The 19,158-nt window shown below is 61.3% G+C and overlaps 1 protein-coding gene across 1 annotated transcript; it reads left to right on the top strand.

Annotated features, from left to right (window-relative positions):
- The first annotated feature begins 1,559 nt into the window (after positions 1–1,559).
- On the top strand, positions 1,560–17,215 carry GREP1 (glycine rich extracellular protein 1). The gene is made up of 32 exons (XM_047782776.1): positions 1,560–1,755; positions 6,253–6,282; positions 6,409–6,438; positions 7,114–7,146; positions 7,240–7,299; positions 7,684–7,737; positions 7,966–8,040; positions 8,583–8,615; positions 8,703–8,762; positions 9,020–9,055; positions 9,758–9,787; positions 9,869–9,901; positions 10,005–10,034; positions 10,141–10,170; positions 10,668–10,697; positions 10,777–10,809; positions 10,895–10,930; positions 11,135–11,164; positions 11,379–11,408; positions 11,663–11,692; positions 11,773–11,805; positions 11,887–11,922; positions 14,002–14,034; positions 14,394–14,525; positions 14,780–14,824; positions 15,106–15,147; positions 15,317–15,409; positions 15,787–15,849; positions 15,934–15,963; positions 16,050–16,112; positions 16,232–16,378; positions 17,051–17,215. Exons 1-32 carry the CDS (start codon positions 1,560–1,562, stop codon positions 17,074–17,076), a joined length of 1,662 nt encoding a protein of 553 aa, XP_047638732.1. The 3' UTR covers positions 17,077–17,215.
- The last annotated feature ends 1,943 nt before the right edge of the window (positions 17,216–19,158 follow it).

The following is a 19,158-nucleotide window of genomic DNA, read 5'->3' as shown; positions in this document are numbered from 1 at the left end:
AGGGGTTGCCCCCCTGACATCCCCCCACCCGCGGAACGCGCAGCTTGGTGAACTAGAAAATTCTGCCTCTGCAGGAAGCCTCCCGGTTTCCAGATCTCCGCCACCTCTGAGGGGGCCTTTTCCCATTCTTTGGATTTGAGACGTTAGCTCAGCGCAAACTCCCCTCAGCTCCTTCCTGGCCGAACGACCTTGGGGATGCACCGGGCCTTTCCGAGCTTCGGATTAGCCTCCTCTCCGGTAAAAATGGAGCTGATGACGCTTACCTCAGGGAGCTGGAGGTTCAAGTGGGATGATCCGCTTAAAGTTCTTAGCAAGGGGCCTGCCAGAGCAAACGCTAATTCCTAACAGCTTCTTCCTTCACCAGAGAGAACCTTTTTATCCACATAACAGGATCAAGGGGGGTCAGGCCTCCAGGCCACCCTCCCTAGAAAGCTCCCCATTTCGTCACATTGCCTTTCCTGCTTTACTCTCACATTGCATTTATCTCTCTCTGGAATTCTATCCTCTTATCAGCTTTTGTTTTGTTTTGCTTTGCTTTGTTTTTTAGGGCCACGCCTGCAGCACATGGAAGTTCCCAGGCTAGGGATCAGCTAGGAGGGGCAGCTGCTGGCCTCCGCCACAGCCAGGCAGGATCTGAGCCGTGGCTGCGACGTACACCACAGTTCACAGCAGTGCGCCGGATCCTCGACCCACTGAGCAAGGCCAGGGATCGAACCCGAATCCATGGATACTAGTTGGATTCGTTTCCGCTGCGCCATGATGGAAACTCCATTTATCAGTTTGTTGATCACCTCTCCCCCGAGTCTCTGAAAGGTCCTGGGATGGCTGGGCTCCCAGCTCACTGTGGTGCTTTAAACCTCTGGTGAGGAGTTCCCATCGTGGCGCAGCAGAAACGAATCTGACTAGGAACCATGAGGTTGCGGGTTTGATCCCTGGCCTCGATCAGCGGGTTGAGGAAATGGCGTTGCCATGAGCTGTGGTCACAGACGCGGCTCAGATCTGGCGTAGGCTGGCAGCAACAGCTCTGATTAGACCCCTCGCCTGGGAACCTCCATATGCTGCAGGTACAGCCCTCAAAAAGACAAAAAACAAAAACAAAAAACTTTGGTGAACATTCTCCACTGCATAGACCCAGCAGTGGAGGGCCTGGCAGCCTGGGTTAGGTCCAAGACCCGGAGCTTCCCTGGGGGCCACAGGCCCCTCCATGTGCCCTTCCTTTGCATTAGCATATCTGGCTGCCACAGCCCCTCTCTCTCAGGCTGAATCCTTGTTAAGGACCCCAGGATTGTCCCCAGGAGGCCCAGGGAGTAGCCGGCAGGCCCCTCTCCAGCTGCCGAAGTCCTCTGCCAGCCCCACCTCTGGCAGTCCTGGACTCAGGTCCTCTTCCAACAGCCCATTCTTGAAAGCCCGATTCACAAAGACTTTAAAAATATATATTTTTTTAAATTCAAGAACGTGCCTTCAATGGACACTTCACTTTGTCGAAGGGCTAGAATAAAAAGAGCACACAGTAGGAATTATTCATTATTTAATGATAATAACACTCCCTTGCGTGTATAATGTTTTCCAGTTTTCAGAGCAGCTGCCTGGGGCAAAAAGAGGCCACCGGGGGGAGCCTTGGAGCCGGGACCCCTGCTCCCACCTGGAGGTCACAAGGTCTGAGGCGGAAGCTGTTGGCTGGGGGTCTGTCTGGGAGGAAGCCCCCCCAACCCTGCATAAGCACGGGAGTCCCCAGGGTCCAGCTCACACGTCCAGGTGAGAGCCAGCTGGGGCCGCGCGCCTCCTTGTGACCTGTCGCGGAAACAGCACCATGGGCCCGCGGAAACTCACCAAAGGGCTGTCACCACTCATTGGGGAGTTCCGCCAGGGATGGGGCCACCAGGTTGGAATGTCATGACTTCTGACAGGCAGGGAAAAGACAGCCATGGCTACCTAATAGGCAGGAGGAGATGGTGATGGACCTTTGAGGGGCCGATCGCGTTCTGTTTCTTGACCTCTGTGCCAACAATAGGAGATGCCTTATAGGTGTTTGCTATATTGCACGTTTCTGTCTTAGGCCTGCTATATTTCATAAAGATTCTGGCATAAGTTTCTTTTTTAAAAAAAAAATCTGATGGGTAGGGAGAGGGAGTTAATGGAAGTCAGCTTTGCACAGCGCAAATGCCTGGGGGTGACCGAGGTGTCCAATGCAGGAATCAGGGCTGCAGAACTGCCGGATGGAGAGCTGTGGGGGCGACTTGAGGGGCCTTTAGCCCAGCTGCGTGTGCATAAGCTGTCTGGCCTGCAGGCGCCCGGCCTCCCCTTCAACTGGCCTCCCCGCACACCCACCCCAGCAGGTGATGCCGCTGTGAGCAGCTGGTGGGAGCCTGTTGACACAGGCTGTGCCATTTTAGGATATGCACTTCTCAGGCCTGCCTTCGTCTTGCACTTCCGAGACCCCAGCTGTCGCCTTACCCTGGACTCCCAGCTCTGGAGTTGCTCCTCTATTCAGAGGCTGGGCCGTGTTCCCTCACAGCTGGGAGCAAAGGCTCTCTGGACCCCTAAGCGGTCCTTGTGCTCTCTGGCTGCCCTGCCAGGGCAGGGCTGCTGGTGAGCTGAGGGGCCGGCCAGGCCCTGGTCCTGAGTGGCGTCAGCTGGCCCAAGGCCCCAGGCTGGTTGGCATTTTCCACAGGCCCCTGCCAGCACCCAGGCAGCCTGGCAGTGGCGGTGGGCACTGGCTTTCCCTCTGGCACTGGCCGAGCAGGCGCCAGGCCCATACCTCCTGCGTGGCCCCTCCTGGCCTCCCCGCCTGCCACCTCCTGCAGGGTGAGCCGTGTGTGTGTGTGTGTGTGTGTGTGGGTGTGTGTGGGTGTGAGAGAGAGAGAGATAGAGAAAGAGAGAGAGAAACTGTGAGTCTGGGTCTGTACAGGGGGTCCTCAGCTCTGCCAGGGCTGATGTAGACACGTTGGGCCCAGACTGGTGTGGGGCAGAGGGCAATGTGTCTGGGCATCTGGGGCCTGCTGCTGCCCGGAGCGTGTGGATGAATGGAGAGTGAGGGCTGTGGGCTCAGGTCCGAGGACCACTTGGCTTCAAATCCAGCCCCATTGCTTAGTTGTCCAATCTAGGCCAAGTCCCTTCTCTCTGCCTCAGTTGCCCCATCTGTAAATGGGGTGAGAAGCAACTCCCCATTTTAGAGGAGAGCGAACATGCTCAGGGAAGTGGGACTCCTTCCTGCTCCCCAGCCGGAGAGCCGGTATTTGAACCCAGTCTGAATCCAGAGCCCAGGCCACTCAGCTGCCTCCATGAGGAGGCAAAGGAGTCAGTGCCTGTCGCCTTGGGGTGGAGCAGGTGGCCTGGCTGGACCATCCCTGCTGACCCCGGGCTCTCATGAGTGGCAGCAGTCAGGGGCCACCTCTGAGCCCCTCCCAGCAGCCAGGAAAAGTCCAGCCTCCAGCCATGGCTACGTGCCCAGAGGGGCAGGAGGTGGGCTCGTGGGGTGCTGTCCCAGAGCCCTGGGCTGAGGGGACCCAGCACCAACAGAGGGGCTTTGTGCAAAGGTGGGTGTGGGGGGAGGCAGGTGCCAGGGGCGTCGTTGTATCACGTGTGGGTGTGGGCTCTGGGTTGCAGGCCCTTGTGTGTGGGGGGGGAGCAGAAGGGTGCAGTGTGTGGGTGGAAGGGGAGCAGGGCAGTGGGTGAGTGCAGGGACACACGCCGAGTGAGGGGGACCCAGTAAAACCCCTGCAGCCCACTGGCGGCCCACCGGGCCCTTCTAGGTGTGGGGGCTCAGAGGCCTCTCCTGGAAAGCCCTCCTCCCTGCTGTTGCGCTCTCCCCACTCTCGCCCCTCTGCACCCCGCCAGGCTGCCTGTGCAGCAGGCCCAACTCCTCAGCCAGAGGTACTGGGAGGGGCTGGCCGGGTATGGGGCCTTCTGGACTAGGTTCCAGGCGTCCTGAGTCACTGCTGTCCCTAGCCAGCCCAGTGTGGTCCACAGACTCACAGGAGGAGCTGAGGGCTGGGGCCCAGACCCCCCCCCCAATCCCAGGGTTTCCCAGGCCTACCTCTCCTGGCCCCCAGTACTCGGCCTCTCACCAAGCCCCCTGCACCGGGCCCAGTCCCGAGCTCATCTGCCCACGCTGAGAAGTGGAGAGGCCACCAAGCCCCGGGCACCCTCTTGCAATTTTTCCCCCTCTGCACCCTGACCAGTGCCCCCCCAATTCTGTCCCCTAAGGGTAGAGTCAGTGCAGCTGGGGCAGAGCAGGAGATGGAGATGCAGCTGGGAGGCCCTTGGGCAGCAGGAGGGCCCCGGCTGAGCCTTCAGGAAACCGCGTGGACTCTCGGACAGGCTGAGCAGTGGTGACCCATCCCTATGTGTCACCATCCCTCACGGAGGGAGGCTCAGGCCTGCACCTGCGAGCCCTGCAAAGGGCCTATGGTGTGGTCCCTGTGCTCTCTGGGTCAGCGTCATTGTCGCCTGTCTCCTGTCTCCTCTGGGGGCCCCACCCCCGTGAGACACAGCGATACTGTCCACTACACTGTTCCCTCGCCACTTGCCTCTGTAACATTCTGCCTCCTTCCAGTAACACAGTAACTCATAGTCGCCCCCGCCAGCTACGCCCACATTTCTGGGCCTGGCTCCCCCTACCCAGCTGTGTTTAGGCTAGGCCTGGGGTGCCCCCTGCCCCTCACCAGCTGCCGGGGGGAGCAGCTGAGCCCTCCAGGCCTGGCGCCAGGGCCTCGGTCCCTGACAGGGGTGGAGGAGCCTTGGGGGGCTAGGTGGGGGCCTGTCCCAGCTGTCAGCACCGTGATGGATGAGGAGAGGCCAGGGGCTGGACTCCTCCCGAGGAGGGAGGTAGGGGCTGGCCCCCTGGGGTCTGCAGCCGAGCCTCTGTGACTCACAGCAGGGGACAGGGGGCTGGATGAGGGCCCCACCCACCAGGAGTGTTTAAAAGCCCAAAGGGTGCGTACCCTCCCACCCTGCCAGCATCATGGGCACCAGGTCCTTCCCCGTGGCCCTTTTTCTCCTCTGCCTGACTTCTGAAAGCCTGCAAGGGGGTGAGAGCCGGCGGTAGGGCTGCTGGCGGGTCTGGGCAGCTGAGGTTGGGCCAGATGCTGGGGCTCCAGAGACAGGGAGGGGAGGGTCTGTGAGGTCTGGGCTGGGCAGGGTTTGGGGGAGGCTGGGGTTTAGATGCCTGGGTCCGACCCCTGCCCCGAGTCAGCACCCCCCTACCATCCCTAGGGCTGCCTCCACCATCTGCCGGCCTAGGGAAGGGTGAGTAGAATCTCCAGCTCAGTAGTCCAGGAGGGCCTGGTCTCTCCTTTGCAGGGGTCTGGGAGACCTCTGGGGGTGGGCCTCCCCATGTTCCCTGCTCTGCAATCCACACGAGGGGCCCAGGAGAACGCAGGTCTTCCTGGCAGGCCGGCTCGTTCACGGTCAGCTCAAGTGTGAGGCGCGCAGACACCCTGCGCCCTGGAACAGAGCTGGGGCAGAATCACAACTCCGGATGTACGAAGAGGCCTGGAGCTTGGCCTCTGTGTCCTCAGAATGGGGGGCAGGTTGTGACAGGAAAGGCGAAGGACATCACTGGCAGTGAGATGGGCAAGACCTGGGGTGGGACAGCAACGCAAGGAGGCCCGCTGGGACCGCATGTCCCAAAGGGTCTTCCCTGGGGGAAGCAGAGACCTGACACCTAAGCTGCCCCAGCATTTTCCAGGAAGGGAGGACTTCAAAGACCCTGCAAAGCAGAAGTAAGAATGGGTGGAGTTCCCGTCGTGGCGCAGTGGTTAAAGAATCCGACTAGGAACCATGAGGTTGCGGGTTCGGTCCCTGCCCTTGCTCAGCGGGTTAACGATCCGGCGTTGCCTTGAGCTGTGGTGTAGGTTGCAGACGCGGCTCGGATCCCGAGTTGCTGTGGCTCTGGTGTAGGCCGGTGGCTACAGCTCCGATTCGACCCCTAGCCTGGGAACCTCCATATGCCGTGGGAGCGGCCCAAGAAATAGCAACAACAACAACAACAACAAAAAAAAAAAAAAAGAAGTAAGAATGGAGGCGAGGGGTGCATCTGCCCCCGGTACGGGGTGCAGGGGGAGCCACCCCAGGGGAACAGCCCAGACACCACCCTCCACACCAGGGTTGCTTCAGCTTCTGCAGCCCCTCCCACCAGCCTGCTCGCCCAGCCCTGTCCTGCCCCAGAGAAGCCGAGGCCCAGGGAGGGGAGCATCCAGACTGGTGCTGCCGCTGAATAAGTGCCCCCCCTCCCTGTTCCTGACCCCACAGGTTTAGGAGGCTCCATTGGCTACCGATCAGGTAAAGTGGGCTGAGGGGCGTGCTGGCGGGGCAGCTGTATCCCCAGAATGGGAGCTGGGCACCCCAGCTCCTGGCCCCTCCTGCCCCCCATGTTCAACTTTGTTCAACTTCCCGTTTCCCCCACAGGCTACGGCCCCCCCAGTGGTCTAGGAGCAGGTAAGGGGCCCTTCCTGCAGGCCTCGTCCCTTCCCTTCTGCACACCCCTGCCCCCAGGAGCCCAGCCCACCCGTGTGCCCTGCCTGGGGATACAGCCCTTTGCCGTCCCTGCTTATTCCCCACCCTGTCCACCAAGCTCAGCTCACTGCCAGCAGAGCACCTGGGGGCAGAAGGGGGGCAGGGGTGCCCAGGACCCAAGTGGAGTTCACAGAGGGCCCCTCGGCTCAGAAGGGCTGTGGGGTGGAGGGGTCCTGTGTCTCTCACCTGATCACTGGGTCCCCCCAGGCTTCCAGGAGGAGGTTAAACCTCAGCAGGTGGACCCTAGCTCTCTGTCTCCCCATCTTTTCTCATGCACCCTCACCTCAGGGTTCAGGAATGGGTGCTGGCTGGGCTCCCAGCCCGGTGGGGGGGGGGGTCTGGGCGTTGCTCCTCCCCCTCCCCCCCCCAAGGCCTCCAAGGTAGGGGCAGGGTTGGTGAATGAGTCTGGGGACGGGGACAGAGAGGGAGGCTTCACGTTTGCCATTTCTGGTGGAGTCCTGCACCCCCACCCCAAACCCACTCTCCCCACAGGCCCTCCAGCCCAGAATGGCTACAGCACAGGTAGAGGTGGGGCCGGGATTCTGGGGGCACCCATGGAAGGGGTCTCCTGAGACCTGACCCCCTTCTCCTTCGCAGGCCTTGGAGGGGGTATGAAGCCCCAGAGGCCAGGTGAGCCCTCCCCACCTGCCTCCCCAGCTCTGTGCCCCTCCCCTCCCCCATCTCTCCGTCACCCCGCCCTGAGCCTCCGCCCTGTCTCCCCAGGGTTTAGGCCTGGCATTGGGCTGGGAGTCAGGGCCTTTCCAGGAGCTGCAGCCCAGCCAGGTGAGGCGGGAGGAAAGGGAAGGCTGTGGCCATGGGGGAGGGTCTTCTCCCAGGCTCCCCCAGGGCAGATCTGGTCACTCGTTGGGTAAGGGTTCCTGTTGTCTGGTTTGGGGAGCAGAGAACAAGGGTGCCCCTGCCTCACCCCCAGCCCAGCTAGGAGCCCCAATACCTCCCACCCAAGCCTTCAGCTCAACGCAGCTCTGGCGCCCCAGGAAGAGGCAGGGCCCCTGTCTTGTGCTTGGCTCTCCCTAGGCTTGGGAGGGGGCCTGAAACCCCAGGGGCCAAGTGAGACCGGCTTTGCGACCGCCCCTCTGTCCACCTGCCATCTACCTGTCCTTGGAGCCCCACCCCACCCCCAGCTTCCTTCTGGCTCTCTCTCCCCAGGATACGGAAATGGGTTGGGAGCTGCCACCTTCCCGCAGCTGGGAGCCCAGCCAGGTGAGGGCAGTGGCTCCTCCCTGTGGTCCAGGGAGGGGAGGGAGTGAGCTGGCTGGAACCTGGAACCTGTGGCAATGGTGGTGGGGAAGGTGTTGTGTTCTGGGGGGAGGGCAGGGTCTCAGGCTCTCAGTGTCTCCCCAGGCCTGGGAGGGGGCATGAACCCTCCAAAGCCAGGTGAGCCCGGCACTGGCTGCATCTTGGCACTGTCCCCTCCCATTTCTCTCCCAGCCCCACCTGTGTCCCCAGGGTTTGGGAACAGAAATGGTTTCGGCGTTGCCTTTCCTGGGGCAGGAGCACTGCCAGGTGAGGGGGAAGGGGCAGGGGCAGGGGCTGCAGGGAGGGGCGGGCAGCAAGGGCTCAGGGTCACATTCTTAGAGGAGAGGCTGGTGGGGGTCACTGACCTACCTCTCCCCGGGGCTGGGAGGGGTGTGGAACCCTGGAAGCCACGTGCAGGGAGTGAGGCCCTCTCTCCGTGTTCCCAGCCCTGCCACTGTGCTGCCTTCTCAGGGACCGCTCCCTTCATTCAGCTGCGCTGCCTTGCCTCTGGCTTGAGCCATGGTCTCTGGTCTCGGGGAGGGTCTTGCAGATTCCAGGCCTTTCCCAGGGCGTGCTCCCTGAGAACTGCTGGGGGGAACCAAAGGTTGTGGGGCGAGGACACCACAGGGGGTGTGAGCCCAGCCAGCACAGCCCAGACCCCACCTGGCCTGGCCAGCCTCTAGCCTGCCTCCCCACTGGCCACGCTGCTCAGAATGGCCTGGGGCCAAGGAGGGGCGGGGCGGTGGGCGCTGGGGCTGGAGCTCAAAGGAGCTCCAGGAGCCTTCACCTGGTCCCTGTCTCTTGCTCAGGAATTGCCGAGAGTGTGAAACCTCCAAAGCCCGGTGAGCCCTTCCTTGTCCCAGGTCCCTGTCCTCCTCCTCCATCGCCCCCCGCCCCTGTCCCCTGACTGCCCCCTGCTCTGTGCCCAGGATTCAGCAACGGGAATGGGATGGGAGCTGGGGCCCTCCCAGGAGCTGGAGCCCAGCAAGGTGAGGGCCACTGGGCCAGGCTGGCTTCCAGGAAGAAGGGAGTGGGAGGAGGGCAGGAAATCAGTCTCTTGGGGAAGGATGGGGGCTGGGAGGGGTCTGCCTGCCTGTGGCTTGGTTCTCAGCCTCCCCCAGGCTTGGGAGGGGCCGTGACACCTGAAACCTTGCCTGTCTGTCCCATCCGTCTTGACTGTCCCTGCCCATCCCTGTCCTTGTCGCCACCCCAAGTCCATTGCTCACAGACCGCCTTTCCTCCCCAGGACCCAGCATTGGCGACGGCCTGGGGACCCAGCCAGGTGAGGGTGGCTGCGCGCGCAGGCTAGGGGGATGGGGAGGTCCAGCCAGCCGCGCTCTAGGGGGGCCTCTGAGGGCCTCTTTCATTCCATCCACTTTCCCCGGTGCCTACCCCAAGCCGGGACTTGGCTGGGCACTGCAGAGCCCGTGCCGGTCATCCCCAACCAGGCCCAGTCCACCAGCCAGGAACCACGGGTGCCACTGCAGGCTGTGGGCAGGACTGGCAGGGGTCCACCAGAGGTGGAAGGCCAGAGGGCAGAGCCTGAGACTCGAAGCCTGGGGAGTGCTTTAACCTGGCAGTGAGACACACTTTGGGATTTTAAGCAGAGAGCGACAGACCTTGTTGGCAGGAGAGAAACCGTTGGCTCCCAGAGCAGGTGGGGGTTGGAGAACCTGGGGAGAAGCTGGATGGTGCTCCCAGGGCTGGCAGCCAGGGTGGGGGCAGGAGAAGCACAGCTGTTAAGACCCCAGGGAGTCTTCTGGGTGGGCCCAAAGGACCGAAGCCGGAGGAAGGCTGGATCTGAGGGTGCAGTCTCTCAGCTGCCTAGGTCTCCCCAGCCCTTCCCCCGTCACAGGCCCCCACAGGGACCCCCGCCCCTTTGGCGAGTCAGGCCAGGCTGCATGGAGGGATGCTTGAGGGCCAGGAGAGGCCAGGGCACATCCCACTTCAGCGCCATCCCCCTTCCCTGTTACCCTCCAAACAGGTGTCACAGCTCAGAACGGCCTTGGACCAGGTAGAGGGCGTGGGGGCCGAGTGTGCGGGGGAGGCCCAGAGATGGGGGCTCCTGGGTCCCTCACCTGCTGTCTCTCTGCAGGCTTTGGAGCCGGAGGAAGACTCCAGGCGCCAGGTGTGCACGCTCTGCTCTGTCTGCCTGTCTGTCCGTCATCCCTGTGTCTGTGCCCTTTTCAGGTCCCAGCTCTCTCCTCAGGCCTCTCACTCTGTCTCCCCAGGGTTCGGGACGGAGAACAGAGCCCAGCCAGGTGAGGCCCGGCTCCGGGGCGGCCCACGGAGGGGTGCTGATGCAGGGCCGAGCCCAGCTCTGAGGGCCCAGGAACACTAGCTGGACTGTCCCCTTCTCTTCTGCAGGCCTCGGAGGACCCAAAGCTGGGAAGCCAGGTGAGACCCGCTCTCCCACCTGATCGCACAACAAACAGTCATTTAGCGAACATGCCCAGGCCAGCCAGGTGCTGGAGGCAGGCCCTTCAGAGCCTGGGCAGCAGGGGGAGGCAGATAGGAGAGGAGTGTGAACACAACATTTTGGGGAGGAGGCAGGGGCGAGGGACCACTGGGCATGGCCCACTGAAAAATCCTGAGCCGGGGCATCGAGAGGCCCAGAAAGGGTGCAGCTCTGGGAATGACAGCCCGGGCCAAGGTGGCAGGAGCCCATGAGGAGGCCGCCTTCCCGGCGGGCTAGCATGGGGAGTGGTGGCGACAAGACCAGATGGGACCCAGGTGCTGGGTGTGGCATTCAGGCCTCAGGGAGGCTGGGCCCCAGGAGGAGGTCTAGGCCCCTAGGCCCCAGCTCGGTGTGGGGTATGGTGGGCGTGGAACTAAAGAACCACACTTTGAGGCCTCAGAGAGGCCCCAGCCAGAGCCTCCTCTCCTTCCCTCAGGTTCTGCAGCTGAAAATGGCTACGGACCAGGTAGGGGCAGGCCTGTCTGGAGATTCTGGGGGGCCCAGAGACAGGGCCTGGGGCCCTCACCTGCTTGCTGTCTCTCCAGACTTTGAAGCAGATGTGAAACCCCAGACACCAGGTGAGCCTGTCCCCGTCCCTGCTGGCCTTTCTCCACCGCCCCGATGCTAAGTCCCCCCCAACTCACACCCCTGTCTGCCCCCCAGGATTTGGGAATGGCAACAGGCAGGGAGCCCAGCCAGGTGAGATGTGGGCTCTGGGCAGGGGCTCACCCCCCACCCTTGGGCGTCCTCTCCCTTCGCCCTCCAGGCCTTTGAGGGGCAGGCCTGGCGACGGATTAAGGGGGCTGCGAGAGCTCAAGGACCGCTAGGTTGGACCCACTCTGTAGGCCCTGAGGCTGGCCCTTCCCCCACCTTAACGCCAGCTCACCCCTCCCTCCCCCACAGGCCCCCCAGCTCAGAACAGCTATGGAGCAGGTACCCAGGGCTCGGGAGACACTGGAGTCAGGATGCTGGGGTTCTGGGGAGGCTTCGAGATGGGGGTTCTGGGTCCCCCGCCTGTGGCTCATTCTGTCCAGGCTCTGGAGGGGGTGTCGAAACCCTGGGTGTGCATCTCACTCCTGCCCAAGTCTCTGTCCCCCCCAGTCTGCAGTCCCTTCCCCTGTCACCTCCATCTCCATCTCTCCCCCAGGATTTGGGAACGGGCCGGGAGCCCAGTCAGGTGAGAAGGGTGAGGTCTGGAGGGCCCTCTGCTTCCCTGGACCTAGAAAGGGCCAGAAACCCCAATGGCCAGATGAGAAGAGGCCTGTCTGTGTCCTCGCCCCCAACACCTGACTCTGAGAAGCACCGCCTGCTTCATGAGGGAGGGGTGTCCGGGGGGCCCGAGGGGCCCTGAGGAGAGGCGTGGAGGGGACCAAGCGACCCAGTGGTGGCCTCCTCCCGCCCCACGGCCAGCCTCCCCCCTTCTCCCCTCAGGCTCTGCAGCTGAAAATGGCTACGGACCAGGTAGGGGCAGGCCTGCCTGGAGATTCTGGGGGCGCCCAGAGATGGGGCCCAGGCCCTCACTGCTCTCTGTCCTTCACCAGGCTTTGCAGCAGGCCTGAAACCCCAGAAGCCAGGTGAGCCCTGCCCTAGCTGCCTCCGCCAAACCCTGAGCTGCCCCTCCCCCCTTCATGCCCCACCTCCATCTGTCCCCCCAGGATTCGGGACCAGCAACGGACTGGGAGCCCAGCCAGGTGAGGCGTGGGCTCTGGGCGGCGGTCTGCCCCTGGGCGTCCTCTCCCTTCGCCCTCCAGGCCTTCGAGGGGCAGGCGTGGTGAAGGATTAAGAGGGGCTGGGAGCGGCTCCAGGAGCCCTGGGTTCTGGCTTGGCTGTGTGGGGGCACTGCAAATCCTTCCCCCACCTAAGCCAGGGCCCCCCTCCCTCCCCACAGGCCCCCCAGCTCAGAGGGGCTCCGAAGCTGGTACCCAGGGCGGGAGAGCTAGAGGCTGGGAGGGGAGAGGGGAGGGGGCGACCCGCCGGGAGCCTCTCTCTCCCACCCCCGCAGGCCCTGAGGTTCCCACTGGCTCCGGACCGGGGGCGGGCGGAGGCCGGAGGAGACGCCCAGGGGTGGGGCACGGGTCCCTCACCCGCTCTCACCGCCTCTCCAGGCTTTGGTGAGGCCGCGAAGCCTTAGAGGCCAGGTAAACCCCTTCTCCGCACCCGGGCCGTGGGAGTTGTAAGAAACGCACGTTTCACCCGCCTCAGCTTCCTGGCGCAGCGCTCGGGAAAGCCTTGGAATTTCCAAAGCGTGTCTTTTGTTATGTTGATGAGGCGGCTCCTGGGGAACCCGCAGGCCGGCGGGGGGGCCGGTTGCCGGGGGAAACGGCCACGTGATCAGAGGGCTGGGGCTTCCAGGGAGCGGAGAGGGGCTAGAGGTCCCGCGCCCGAGGCCGAGGGTTTAGTGAATTTTGCCCGCGTAGTGAAGCCAACCAGTGGGGTTTGGGGAGCCGCTGGGCTGGTGCGGCACGGTGGCGCCGTCGGAGCGGGAAGCTCCCTGTGCCTTCCCACGTGCGCTGCCCCTTGCATCTCTGCCCTCCGGCTGCTCCCCAGGTCCCCCCTTTTATAATTAACCTATAATCTAGTAAGTAAAATGCCTCCCGAGTTCCATGAGCCGCTCTAGCAAATTAACGGACCCCAAAGAGGGGGTCGTGGAAATCTCTGATCTGTAGCCCGTTGGGCGGAAGCACAGGTGACAACTTAGACTGGAAATTGGTGCCTGAAGTGGGGGTGGGGGAGGGGAGCAGCCTTGTGGGGCTAAGCCCTTAACCTGCGGGATCGGATGCTGTCTCCAGGCAGAGAGTCAGGCTTGAGTTAAATGAGACACCCAGACGGGTCTGCCAATAGGGGTGGCAGAAAGAAACCACCCCCTACATCGGAATGAGAGCTTCCTGGTGGCCTAGCAGTTAAAGATCTGGCATTGTTGCTGCTGTGGCTCAGGTCGCTGCTGTGGTGTAGGTTTCAATCCCTGGCCCGGGAATTTTTATTTATTTATTTAATTTAAAATTTGTTTGTTTTAAGGCCCCACCCACGGCATACAGAAGTTCCCAGGCTAGGGGTCGAGTCAGAGCGGTAGCCCCCAGCCTAGGCCACAGCCACAGCAACTCGGGAACCGAGCCGCATCTGAGACCTACGCCACAGTTCACGGCAATACTGGATCCTTAACCCACTGAGCAAGGCCAGGGATCAAACCCACATCTTCATGGATACTAGTCGTGTTCGTTAACCACAGAGCCACGATGGGAGCTCTGCGACCCCAGAATTTTTATATGTATGGGCGCAGCCCAAAAAACCCCAAAGAGTTGGAGCCCCCACTTCTCTCTACCCTTAGAAACTCCCCCAACCTGTTCCTCCTCCTAACCCCTACCCACTGGCTCCCCAGTTTAAGGAATGGGCTGGGAACCGGAACTGGAACCTGGTGTGGGAGGCGGGGTCAGGCCCTGGAGTACTGGGAGGCCTGGCGGGGGGGAAAGGGCCCGGGGCTCAATGGTCCTGGGAAGAGAAGTGGCAGGGTGGGGTCCACTGGTCAGCCTCTGTCACTCCTCAGGCCTGGCAGGGATCTTGAGCCCTCAGAAGTCAGGGGAGTCCATCCCTGCCCGTCTCTGCCCACCCCCAAGCCTCCCTCACACCCCAGTCCCTGCCCTCATGCCTGCCTCCCTTCCTCCCAGGCAGGGAGTGGGCTGCAGGGGGCAGCAGGTGGATTGAGGAGGGAGAGCGGACTCAGTCCAGGGAAGGGGCTGCTCAGGTCTGAAGCGGTCTCTCTGCCTCCCCTGCAGGTCTGGGAGGGGGTTTGAAGCTGCAGAAGCCAGGTGAGCCAGGCGCACAGCCCTGCTTTGCCCTCCAGGATAAGGCAGTGGACATGGGCGGCGGGGGTGGGTGGGGCGGCCCGGCGAGGGGCGGAAGGACAGAGGGAAAGGTGAGGGGTGTTGCTGGAAGGTGGGGGGCCAGGTGGGCCACAGCAGGTGGCAGGGTCACCTTGTCCCGGAGCAGACTGTGGCCTGTGGGAGCCGGGCTTTCTGGGGCCCTGCCAGCATCCTCCCTTGGAAGCTGTATCTGCCCTAGAAGCTTCCATGGCTGGTGCCAGGGCTTGGCCAGGTGGAGGCCGGGAGGGCAGCCTGGGGTGGGCACTGGCCTGGGCTCACTGCCCCCTGCCTTCCTCCCCATCTAGGTCCCTGCAGTGGTAGGGTCCCTCCACTGCTTCTTGCCAGGCCTCCCACTCCGGGGGTCCCTTCTGAGAAAGAGGGTGGCTGGGGCCTGAAATCCCAGCCCCCTCCCCCAGTGCAGAACGGCAATTTCCCAGGTCAGTGCGCATTGGGGGGCCTGAGGGGCCCAGGAGGGACTGGGCCGGGCGGGGCTTCTCAGAAGTCCCCATGCCTGCTCTCCAGCTGAGGTGGAGGCTTGTCACACAGCAAGTCAACCGAGGAATAGCCTGAACTCTGGCCCTGAGACCCCATGTGGCCCCCCAGTATGACAGCTCCCCCAGCCTCTTCCCCGGTGGCCGTCTGCTATGCTCCCAGCCCCCACCCTGGACTCCTGTCCTGGCTTTCCTTCTAGTACCTACTCCAGCCATCCAGTGGGGACGGAAACCTCCGAAAGCAGGTATGAGTCAGTCTGCCTGACTCCCCGCCACATCAGGGTCACTCCTCCATCTCCCTTGTCCCCCAGGCTGCCTCAGGTGTTCAGGCACCTTAAGACCAGGAAGTCCCTCTCGGAGTCTACCCTTGTTCTCTCTTGCTGCTTTCTTGCCTCCTTTATTCTGGTTCCATTCCCTGCGGACAGGGAGAGTTCCTTCCTCCTTAGAGAACCTAAGGTCCAGACTGGGCCCGCAAGGAGCTGGGGAGAGTCTGGGTCCTCCCCAGGGATCTGCATTTTCCTCACAGGGTACCAGCCTGCGCTCGGCTACGGACCAGGAGTGGAACTGGGTGAGGAGGCCCTCTGCCTGTCGTCCTCCCTTCCCCCTCCTCCCTTCCCCTCTCTTCCTCCCCTCCCCTCCCTCCTCCTCCCCCTCCTCCCCTCCCCTCCCTGTCCTCCCCCAGCCCAGGAAGCACAGAGGCAAACCGAGCTCTCCGACCCCTGTGTCTTCTCCCCCAGGCTTCAGCGGTGGCTTTAAGCCCCAGAAAGTCGGTGAGCCCCCTGGACCCCCACCTTGGGCACGAGCTGCAGCTCCCTCAGGACGAGCCCTCCGTGTGTGTCTGTCTGTCCTCTGTGTGTGTGTGTGTGTGTGTGTGTCTGTCTGTCTGTCTGTCTGTCCATATTCCCCCAGCACTTATGTACTATGCCCTTGGCCACAGTGGTGGCCAGAGTCGGTGGGATCCTGCCCCAGGCGAGGGTAGTGACAGACTGAGGCAGGTGGAAAGGGACGTGCCCAGCGGGAGTCCAGGACGGCTTCCGGAAGGTGGGGCACCGGGTGAGCTGGCCGGTGGTGGGGAATGAGGGGCTCCTCTCCAGGTCACCTCTGAGTCTGTCTGTCTGGTCCTCCCCGTCTCGTGCCTGTCTGTGAGCAGGTCACCCTGGCACCACCCTCAGTGCTGCCCCCACCCCGACCAGCCCCTCTCCCGCAGGTTTTGGTTACAGGAATGGTGCTCTGGGAGCTGGGCTCTTCCTGGAGGCCCGCCCACAGCCAGGTGCCTGGGGTGCTGGGTGGGCCGGGCTGGGGGCCCTGGGCTCATGGGCTGCTCCTGCCTCTGACTTTCTCTTTCCTCCTCCAGGGTTCCCTGGGGCTGACGGCTTTAGGAATGGTGAGTTGGACCCAGGGGACAGGGTGCAGGGGGCGAGGGGAAGGGATATGCAGGGGCTGGGCAGGCATCACCTGGGTCTCTTACAGGGTTCAGGGGGGAGGAAGCACTGGTGCACCCCGAAGTGGCAGCTCCAGCCCCTGAAGGAAATGGTAAGAAACGTTTAGGGAGCAGAGTGGACCCGAGCCAGGGTGGCGGGGCCAGGCCCTGTGGGTGAGGGGCTCTGAGACCCCAGAAAGATGGGGCTTCCTGAACCTCCTGCTGCTGTCAGCAGGGGGTTCCCAAGCCAGCTCTGCTCCTTCAGGTCAGGCCAGGGCCCTGAGGGGCTCTCCCTGGCCCTCCCTGCACTCCTGGGGGGCTGCCCTGAAGCCCAGATATGGAGCCGGAAGTGCACTTCCAGAGGTCCGGAGCCAGCCAGGTAATGGGGTGTGTGGGAGAGTGTTGTTGGGCTTTGGGTGGCCGTGGGAAATGGGTCCTGGGCCCTGGGTGCAGCCGAACCACCCCCCTTCCAGCCCTGCAGAGCTGGAGAGAGTAGGATGGGGGTGGGCATAGGCGGGAAGGACAGGGCTGGCAGACAGGCAGCAGAGCAGGGGCCCCTGAGTAAGAGCCCGTGTGCTGGACGAGCCGGGGATGCCCTGGAAGGAGGGCCAGGGGGACACAGTGCTCTCACCTGTCCCCCCACCAGGGCCCTATGGGCAGCCAAGGCCACAGGTGGGCCCTGGGCCCTTCGGTGAGTGGGCGTCTCCCAGGGCCTAGAGTAAAGCTGGGGTGGGCGGGACTCCAAAGTCCTGGGGTGCCCTGGGTGCCCTGGCTTGTCTGGGTGCCTTAGGGAGCCCTGGGGTGAAGAGAGGCAGCCGTGGCCCACTGGGAGGTGGCTGTGGAGGTGAGAGGGAACATGGGGCTCCTGTCCCCCACTCACCCTGGGCCACCTTGTCACCCCAGCTCCTGGGAGGGGTATCAGGCCCTCAGGCCCCCTGTAGGTGTCTGCTGGGCGACTGGCCTCAGAGACCAGAGGTGGGAGAGGGCTCACGGCCCCCAGGAGGTGAGGAGGGGCCAGAGCTCACCAGGGCTCTGCTCTGCCTCTTCCCAGGACGCTGCCCTCTCGGGAAATGCTGAGCTCCGCTGAGATCCACGGCCCGTCCTGAAGGCCTGTCTTGGAGCCCGGTCGGCCAGGCGAGACTGGCCGGATCCTGGGGCTCAATCTCCGGCCTGGGGGCTTCCGCGGCTGGAAGTGTCAATAAAGGCAGTGAGCTTCCCTGTCTGTCCCTGTGTGCTGCGTGGGGGGACCCCCTGGTGGAGCCCCCTGTTCATTCATTCAATAAACATCAGTACAGCCCTGTGCCCGGCAGGTGGGAGACATGTGAGAACAGAACGAACTCAGGCCTGCCCTTCGGGGAGGGGGTGTCATGTCACAGTCGAGTGATGGAGTCGTGTCCAAGTTGGTGGATTTGTGCACTCTTCACATTTTAGTTCCTAATTAACTTACGAAAGGTATCCAACTAATATCTCTTTTTTTTTTTTTTTCAATTTTTTTCAATTTTTGGCCACCCTCCAGCATATGGAGTTCCTGGGCTGGGGATCAGATCCAAGCCACAGTCGTGACCTGTGCCACAACTGTGGCAAAACGCTAGGATCCTTAACCCACTGTGCCAGGCTGGGGATGGAACCTGTGACCCAATGCTCCCAAGAAGCTGCTGATCCTGATCCCAGTGGTGACACAGCAGGAACTCCTAAAATCGCGTTTTCCTTAAGCCTTTATGTTTGTTTCTGGACATCATTGTATTGATACATCTTATAATTTGGATGTAAAACTCACTTTCACATTCTTTGATTAATACTCAATTAGATTATAAATTTGACAGATCAGCTTCTCCCTAAATATTTAGCATGCTTTACAAGTGTGATTAACTCAATTCCCTTAGACTTTTCAAATAATTACACACATAATCTACTTGATCTCTTAACAGGTAGGGGTGTGCGGGGGTGCAAATCCTACCAGCAACTTCTTAAGCACTTAAGGGATTCTTGGAAATGAATAAATCAGACATTTAATGTCTCAGATTACTGAATACTTTCAAACATCTTAGAAAGCCAGATAGTACCCCCAGTATCAGTAATCAGTGCTACTGGATTGCTTCGTTTTGTCATCCTATGATTACAAGTTTACTCATCCAGGAGTTCCTGTCGTGGCATAGCAGAAACAAATCCGACTAGGAACCATGAGGTTGCGGGTTCAATCCCTGGCCTCGCTCAGTGGGTTAAGGATCTGGCATTACCGTGAGCTGTGGTGTAGGTGGCAGGTGGGGCTGGGATCTCGCATTGCTGTGGCTCTGGCGTAGGCTGATGGCCACAGCTCCGGTTAGACCCCTAGCCTGGGAACCTCCATATGCCACAGGTGCGGCCCTTAAAAACAAAAACAAAAACAAAAAAATCCAAAACAAATATACTCATCCAGAAATATTGAAGCAAACTATTCTCCTAGCCTGGGTCCAGAATGGAGGTTGCATAATTAGGGATTGACCTGCTATTCTGAACTTTGACCCAGGACTTGGCTAGTCCAAGTCTTTGAACCTCTGTTCTGAGCTTTGCCTTCCCAGGCCCACACCTCTTGCCGTCTGATGAAGTTTTGACTTGACTGAAGAATTTGAGCTGAATAGGGTTGACGAGATTTGGCACCCTACAAGGAACTCAGCTTATCTTTCTGTGGTCTGATTTAAGATAACTTATGTGTAGACCAAACCTTACTGCAGTACCCCCCACAAGGTTTTGGGTTGATCAACTTTTAGGAGATTGTATAAACATTATTGGAATTTCAGCCTGATTTAGCCTACCTCATTACATTTGCTCAATTTGAGAATCTTGATAGACTTGCTGTGCTGATTCTTTAAAAATATCCAGGAGTTCCCGTCGTGGCGCAGTGGTTAACGAATCCGACTAGGAACCATGAGGTTTGGTCCCTGCCCTTGCTCAGTGGGTTAACGATCCGGCGTTGCCGTGAGCTGTGGTGTAGGTTGCAGATGCGGCTCGGATCCCACGTTGCTGTGGCTCTGGCATAGGCCGGTGGCTACAGCTCCTATTGGACCCCTAGCCTGGGAACCTCCATATGCCGCGGGAGCGGCCCAAGAAATAGCAACAACAACAACAACAACAACAACAAAAGACAAAAAAAAAAAAATCCAATTTTTTTTTTTTTTGGTA

This window comes from Phacochoerus africanus, chromosome 5, assembly GCF_016906955.1.
Source record: "Phacochoerus africanus isolate WHEZ1 chromosome 5, ROS_Pafr_v1, whole genome shotgun sequence".
NCBI lineage: Eukaryota > Metazoa > Chordata > Mammalia > Artiodactyla > Suidae > Phacochoerus > Phacochoerus africanus.
This window is presented reverse-complemented; position numbering and strand designations above follow the sequence as displayed.